This window comes from Entelurus aequoreus, linkage group LG21, assembly GCF_033978785.1.
Source record: "Entelurus aequoreus isolate RoL-2023_Sb linkage group LG21, RoL_Eaeq_v1.1, whole genome shotgun sequence".
NCBI lineage: Eukaryota > Metazoa > Chordata > Actinopteri > Syngnathiformes > Syngnathidae > Entelurus > Entelurus aequoreus.
In genome coordinates, this window is record NC_084751.1 from 30256433 (window position 1) to 30265059 (window position 8627).

General features: G+C 39.3%; 1 protein-coding gene across 1 annotated transcript in view; it reads right to left on the reverse strand.

The window, feature by feature from the left end:
* Positions 1 to 7560, reverse strand: part of lrsam1 (leucine rich repeat and sterile alpha motif containing 1) — a 53893-nt gene extending 46333 nt beyond the window's left edge. Inside the window, exons 1-2 of the mRNA XM_062031372.1 lie at positions 7333 to 7560; positions 3511 to 3678 (exon numbers count right to left, since the gene is read on the reverse strand). Of these exons, the coding sequence (XP_061887356.1) occupies positions 3511 to 3582 (72 nt within the window). The 5' untranslated portion in view covers positions 3583 to 3678; positions 7333 to 7560. The remainder of the gene's footprint in view (positions 1 to 3510; positions 3679 to 7332) is intronic.
* Between the last annotated feature and the right edge of the window lie 1067 nt (positions 7561 to 8627).

An 8627-nucleotide genomic window follows, 5' to 3' on the forward strand; every position in this document is an offset into this window, starting at 1 on the left:
TTCCATCGAGGACGTGGAAGACATCTACCTATTTGGAACCGTGATCGCGGGGCACCTGCTGATTGGGCTGGGCATTGCTCTGGTGTATCGTCAAATTCGTAAGACGATGGCAGTTACTCAAGGAGCCCAAAGGCTGTTCGTCGCAATGGAAGCTTTGGGTCGGGCTGTGAGATCACAGACTGTGGCAATTTCTGAACTGAATTGCAAGATGGATCACATCATGGAGAAGCTTGCTGCTATGGAAAAAATGAATATGAGAGCAGCCAGCATGGACGAATAGAACAGACAAGTCATTGTAATGTCTGCTCGCGGAAAACAAACATCCTAATCTACGATTTGACTCCCTCGAATGGCCTTGACGCTGTGAACTACAAGAACAGGCTGTTCTGAAAACACCCCCGAGGACACCTCAATAATGGATGCTTTTGACCTGCCTTCCTCCTCAACGACACCTGGAGTAGAACTTTTGCTTGCATGCAGAACGGCCCCAGCCTATAAACATTACATCATCACACCCAAGACAATGGGCACATACACACACACTCCTTCTCCCCCACCCCACGCCTTCACCACCGCTTGTTTCCCCTCGGGGTGATGGACGGCTGGCAGCGCTTCATAGCAGCAGTCGCCCTCCAGGGCCGCAGCAGTCGCCCTCCAGGGCCCCAACTCCCCGCCCCTCTGTTGCGAGTTGTCGTGATTAAATGTAACGTGTTTATGTGTGCATTGCATGGAGGTTTTTCCCACTCCAGACTAGGCCCCCTTAGGAGCCCAGTCTAGATTGTATTTTTTTACTCATCTTCTTCCCCAGCATTTTACCTTTTTCTTATCTTTTACGGGGCAACTTTGGCGACCCATCAGCGTTCCTGTTCTGTAACCCTGTACACTGTTTGTCTAATCTTGAACGGGTTTGTGCTGAAAACATAGTTTCGTTGTACTTGTGCAATGACAATAAAGTCCTATCCTATCCTATCCTATCCATATGTCGTTTTATTCATTATTGACGTGTTTCTTGCTACTTTATGTGGTATGCTTTTAACAAGAGGTTTTCAGTTTATTTTTATCATCTATTATTACAACCAAAAATGGTATTTATTTTGCCCTTTCAATATCTACCCCGTCTATTTATATTTGTGTTTGAGTTTTCCTTCTACTGTTACCGAATAACATTATTTTAGTTTTAGTGAGATTCAAAGATAGTCTGTTTTTTTTATCAAACCCTCTTTTTAATTTGTTTTTTTTTTTGTTGTTATTATTTGTTTTAGCTTCTCCTGCACAAAACACAGTAGGATCATCTGCAAATTAAAGATTAAAGTACCAATGATTGTCACACACACACTTAGATGTGGTGAAATTTGTCCTCTGCATTTGTCCCATCCCCTTGGGGAGCAGTGGGCAGCAGCGGCGCCGCGCCCGGGAATCATTTTGGTGATTTAACCCCCAACTCCAACCCTTTGTTGCTGAGTGCCAAGCAGGGAGGTTATGGGTCCCATTTTTATAGTCTTTGGTATGACTCGGCTGGGATTTGAACTCCAACCTACCGATCTCAGGAATACTAACCTTAAGTCCTTTGTAACTTTACAAATGTCGTTTATATAAAGATTGAACCATTTTGGTCCTAGTATTGATCCCTGAGATACACCACAAGATATTTCAGCTCTGTAGACTAGCTTCACGTATTGCTTCCTGATGGTTAAGTAGCTTCTTACCCAGTTAACAACCAACCGTCTGATTCCAAACCTTTCTAATTTGTCTATTAAGGTATTATGATTGATTGTGTCAAATGCTTTTGTTAAATCCATAAACACTGTAGCAGCACATTTTTTGCTATTTATTGCATTGGTGATCTCTTCCGTTATTTCTATATATACCATTGATATTGAAATGTTGGCTCGGTATCCGTATTGGTTGTCTGTGTTTCATTTTTATTCATGAATTTGGCCAATCTGTTGTTAAACAATTTTTCAATAATTTTTGAAAATTGTGGAAATAGAGAAACAGGTCTGTAGTTTGTACACTTGTGTTTGTCTCCAGTCTTATAATTTGGTACGACTTTTGACATTTTAATTTTATCTGGGATTTTGCCTGTTTTAAATGATAGGTTGCTGATACATGTTAAAGGTTCTGAAATCGCTTCAATAACCTTTTTTATAGTTCCCATATCAATTCCTTACAATCAGTTGAGGTCTTGGATTGACATGTTTTTACAATATTGATTATTTCCTCTTTTGTCACACCTTGGAGGACCATTGAGTGGGGATTTTTGTCTATAGTGTCATTCAAGTCCTCATCTGACTCAGGATATGGAATATTTTCCTCCAGATTTGGTCCAATGTTCACAAAGTACTTATTAAAGCTTTCAACTACTTCGTTCATATTGTCAATTTTGACATTTCCATCTGAGAAGTATTTAGGATATTCCTTCTTAGCACCATTTTAATAATGCTATTTAGGATGCCCCATGTTGCTCTCATATTGTTTTTGTTCCGGTCCAATAATTGACTGTAATATTCTTTCCTACGTGTTCGTAGCATGCCAGTTAGCTTGTTCTTATACGTCGTGTACTTGTTTTCTGTCTCTGTAGATTTTTGTGTCATAGATGTTCTTCATAATGTATTTTTCTTGTTGCAAGCATTTTTCAGTCCTTTTGTCATCTTTGGTTGATTGTTTTTCTTTTGCTTCTTACTAAGTTGTTTTTTTTTAAATTGTTTTAATTACCATATGCATAATTTTCACTGTATACATTGTCCCAACTTTGATCTCTCAGATCATTCTTGAAAGCTGTCATACTTTGTTTTGTGCATATTCTTCGGAAATTACTTTTTGTCATCGATGTTCCTGTTTTTGTAGTTTCCGTCATAGATTATGAAAACTGGCAAATGATCACTAATGTCGGCGGCATGGCGAAGTTGGTAGAGTGGTCGTGCCAGCAATCGGAGGGTTGCTGGTTACTGGGGTTCAATCCCCACCTTCTACCATCCTAGTCACGTCCGTTGTGTCCTTGGGCAAGACACTTCACCCTTGCTCCTGATGGCTGCTGGTTAGCGCCTTGCATGGCAGCTCCTGCCATCAGTGTGTGAATGTGTGTGTGAATGGGTGAATGTGGAAATACTGTCAAAGCGCTTTGAGTACCTTGAAGGTAGAAAAGCACTATACAAGTATAACCCATTTATCATTTATTAGCAGACAACTTGTGGTATTATTATCAAAATCGTTAGTAAAAAATATTATCAATAAGTGCGGCGCTGTGTCCTGAGATTCTGCTTGGCCTTGTGGTTTTAGGATATAAACTCAGGCTAAACATTGTGTCTATAAAGTCATCTATAGACTATTGTTTGTTAGGGTTCAATAGGTCAATGTTGAAGTCTCCACATAAGTGTGGTGTGGTAAGTGTGGTTGATACATATGGACCAAAGTGTACATTTGTGCATATTGTCTCATTTACAAACTGGTTAGAACCATTGACTGTAGACACACACTAATACACTGTACACTAATTAGAATGTTTCATACCCGACACAGCTGATACTCAAGTCTCTTCTGGGATTCATCACTGGGTTTCTTCTTTCTGAAGAACAGAGGCATCTTGTGTCCTGCCTGTACTGCTCCCCGCTGGGCCTACTGGGTTTCACTTTAGTCAGTTCACTTCAACTAGACCCAGTTAAAAGGCAGATGGACAAACTGGAAAACACACAAGACACTTCATACATCATCATACAGTTTACACACATAATATACATACATTCATACAGTCATACCATTTAATCAATAATTCATTGATGAATATATATATATATATATATATATATATATATATATATATATATATATATATATATATATATATATATATATATATATGTATACATATATATATATATATTTTTTTTAAATGGTATTAAATAATTTAAAAGTTTGTGTGTGTGTCCGACTAATACAAAAAACATAAAATTAAAATAAAGAAAATATTTATTTATATTGTATTATTTATTATATAGATGTATATAAAATGTCAATTGTTTTAAATACAGTTACAATAGTATTCTACAGAATTGCACATTAATCTGATTGCATATTCTTAAATATAATTTAAAAGATTGGTTGTGTGAACGTGAGTGTGAATGTTGTCTGTCTATCTGTGTTGGCCCTGCGATGAGGTGGCGACTTTTCCAGGGTGTACCCCGTCTTCCGCTCGAATGCAGCTGAGATAGGCTCCAGCAACCCCCCGTGACCCCGAAAGAGACAAGAGGTAGGAAATGGATGGATGGATGGATGGTTGAAACTACCTTTAACAATGAAAAAAATTGCATTTTGGTTCAAATCTATGCACGGTCTTGTTATTGAAATTATTTTTATTATATATTATTACAATTTACAACAAAAATGGTTGAATCACTGTAATGTGCTTAGAGTTTACACAATAATACAATAAATTCCATGTGGTTATGTCTCTAAAACTAATTTTGGTAACTCAAATTACTCATCTTTTGCTTTGGAACAAAAATACAGGTGGAATGGTCACAAAATCCACACTTCGGATCTTATCGCTAAGAATAAAACTCAACTAAGAGCGTTGTTTCAAGTCTTTATTCAGCACATCTGAAAAATATGTGCAAACTTAAAGTACAGAGTTACACACTCGGCTATGATAAGGAGGTGATTGCGCTGCAGCTTTGTCCTACGTATGTATGCTTGTCAACAAATATGGACTGTCAGAAAAAGAAAATCGGACATATTGTCTATTCATCAAAAACATTTTATAATTTTATAGCTGCTGGATGACTTAAGGGGCTGATTAAAACATATTCAATTTAAAAATATCCTATGTGAAAAAAACCTTCTTGCAATATGCATTTTCTTGCATATTCTTCTTCACAATTAGTGCCATCCTCTTCCATGAGCGCACCTTCCACACACTTCAATTGATGGGGATGGCGTGGCGCAGTTGGGAGAGTGGCTGTGCCAGCAACCTGAGGGTTCCTGGTTCGATCCCCAGCTTCTACCAACCAAGTCACATCCGCTGTGTCCTTGAGCAAGACACTTCACCCTTGCTCCTGATGGGTCGTGGTTAGGGCCTTGCCTTCCTGCCATCAGTGTGTGTGAATGGGTGGATGTGGAAATAGTGTCAAAGCGCTTTGAGTACCTTGAAGGTAGAAAAGCGCGTATAACCCATTTACCATTCAAGTTTTTTTTTTCTGGTCTCGAACATAAATAAAACCTCAGCCATGTTTTTAATGAATACTCAAGCCTACTATGCTACTGTTTTTTTTAAATGTTGGTGAGTTTCCTCCGCCGGGTGGCGGGGCTCTCCCTTAGAGATAGGGTGAGAAGCTCTGTCATCCGGGGGGAGCTCAAAGTAAAGCCGCTGCTCCTCCACATCGAGAGGAGCCATATGAGGTGGTTCGGGCATCTGGTCAGGATGCCACCCGAACGCCTCCCTAGGGAGGTGTTTAGGGCACGTCCGACCGGTAGGAGGCCACGGGGAAGACCCAGGACACGTTGGGAAGACTATGTCTGGGAACGCCTCGGGATCCCCCTGGACGAAGTGGCTGGGGAGAGGGAAGTCTGGGCTTCCCTGCTTAGGCTGCTGCCCCCGCGACCCGACCTCGGATAAGCGGAAGAAGATGGATGGATGGATGGATGGATGGATGGATGGATGGATGATTATGGTGGTATTTGGAGAGCCATTTTTTTTCTGAGGTGGTACTTGGTGAAAAAAAGTTTGACAATCACTGCTGTTAGGTGCAATATTATTAGTCACAACATTTCAACTTTGATACATTTTTGCTTTTGCCTTTTGAGATCTTTTTTATTGTCTTTCTAAAATATGCTGTGGGACAATAAACAAGGCGCACATGGGCCACACTTTGAAAAACCTTCAGCTTTTTGTTTATGTTTTTTGGCCCATCCATCCATCCATTTTTCTACCACTTATTCCCTTTGGGGTTGCGGGGGGCGCTGGAGCCTATCTCAACTACAATCGGGCGGAAGGCGGGGTACACCCTGGACAAGTCGCCACCTCATCGCAGGGCCAACACAAATAGACAGACAACATTCACACTCACATTCACACACTAGGGCCAATTTAGTGTTGCCAATCAACCTATCCCCAGGTGCATGTTTTTGGAGGTTTGAGGAAGCCGGAGTACACGGAGGGAACCCACGCAGTCAAGGGGAGAACATACAAACTCCACACACAAAAGATCCCGTGAGGCAGATGCACTAACCACTCTGCCACCGAAACGTATTGGTAAAGAGTGAATGGAATCATATATTATAAACTTGTAGTTAGACGTACTATCAAAAAACAAAGACTTGAGTAGATCATTTCATTGCACACAAGAAAAACTATCCATCCATCCATTTTCTACCGCTTGTCCCTTTTTGTTAAAGTTAAAGTACCAATGATTGTCACACACACACTAGGTGTGGTGAAATGTGTCCTCTGCATTTGACCCATCCCCTTGTTCACCCCCTGGGAGGTGAGGGGAGGAGTGGGCAGCAGCGGTGCCGCGCCCGGGAATCATTTTGGTGATTTAACCCCCAATTCCAACCCTTGATGTTGAGTGCCAAGCAGGGAGGTAATGGGTCCCATTTTTTTATAGTCTTTGGTATGACTCGGCCGGGGTTTGAACTCACAACCTACCGATCTCAGGGCGGACACTCTAACCACTAGGCCACTAAGTAGGTTTTTTTTTGGGGTCGCTAATCTGAGAAAATAATTACTCCAATAAGTTTCAAGCAGTCGGATGTTCATTCGTTCATTCGGACCATCATTAGTTTACACTTAGTTCCTTGTTTGTATTTTTATGTATTGCTTGTGTGCTTTACATAAGGTTTCCATCACTAATATGATAATGGTTGGGCGTGTCTAATCTATACTATAAAAGCATACTGTATTACTGTATGCCCGTTTTATTTATGACTGCGTAGGTTGAACCACACTAACTCACCATGTATATAAATAATTAAAACATTTAAATTACGTATATGCATTTTTCTATCCTGAACATTTAATTTGATGGGTTTCAGACTTCCGTGTGGGCGTGGTCATGTCGTAGCTAAAGACACCGCTTCCCGCTAGGTCAAATAAACAACTTAGTCATCCCTTCATAGCAACTGCCTCGGAAATAGTCTGTGTTTTAATTCTTTACATGTTAAATTTCACGTGTTTGGCTTTATCGCAATACATACTGTATATTGTCTAATGTCTACATTACACGTTGCCATAACATAGTTAGCTAATGACCACCGCAAAACCGTGATATCTATCACACATGTAAGGTTGAATCGATATTAGTTCAAATATTCTTAATAATCAAGTGTCATACTCACAAGTTTGCTGGTTTCTTGGGGGAAAAGTACTGATTCCTATGTTGGCTAAAAAAAAAAAAATACCACTTAACTATCGTTTAAACAACACAGTAGACAAAAGCTGATCATCCACCATTAATTCCTTCAACATTACTCGCCTAATTCACCCCAAACCACCAAAGTATTTCGTTTACATCAAAATACTCTGCAGGCACTCAGGACGCTACTGTCAACACAGACTGGCATCGTTCTTCTTTGTTATGTGTTGTATTGCAGTTTACAATAGTGTGCTGCTCCCTGTTGGTCAGTATGTGTACATGCAGGCAGGTTGGCAAACAACCTTGTGGTGTGCATTACCGGGCACCACCCTGATCTGAAATACTTTAAATGCACTTTTTTGTGATTTATTTCCCACATACTGCCCAAAATGTTATTGTATTTGTATTGTGAGGCCCATGCACTAATCCCTGTGCCACCGTGCTGCCCTATATAATTACAGTATATCATATATAGATAGATAGATAGATAGATAGATAGATAGATAGATAGATAGATAGATAGATAGATAGATAGATAGATAGATAGATAGATAGATAGATAGATAGATAGATAGATAGATAGATAGATAGATAGATAGATAGATAGATAGATAGATAGATAGATAGATAGATAGATAGATAGATAGATAGATAGATAGATAGATAGATAGATAGTACTTTATTGATTCTTTCAGGAGAGTTCCCTCAGGAAAATTAAAATTCCAGCAGCAGTGTACAGAATTGAGATATAATTCAAAAAGTAAAAAGTAAATAATGAGGGTATAAATGGAAACAAAATAGAAAAATATTACAATAAGAATAAAAATAAAAAGCAACAATGAGAATAAAAACATAACAGTAAAATAAGAATATAACAAGAGAAACTAGGCAGTAGCGACCATGTTGTGAAAAAGTATTGCACTGTTATTTTTATAATTTTCTATGCCACATCAATATGGAATGCACTCCCAACAGGTGTAAAAGAAAGGGCATCTCTATCCTCCTTCAAAACCGCACTAAAAGAACACCTCCAGGCAACTACAACCCTAAACTAACACCCTCCCTTCCACATAATACCTCTTCGGATTATAAATAATGAAATGTAAACAATCAAACAATCAAATGTAGACACTTTTTCTTACACTTTTTCTTATACTTTCTGATCTTTCTCTCTATGTTCACTACTTGCTATACATATCCTACCAAGTCAGTCCTACACTGTTTCAATATCCATTTCTCTGATGATGCAATTGTTGATGCTGATTGTTGATGACTGAA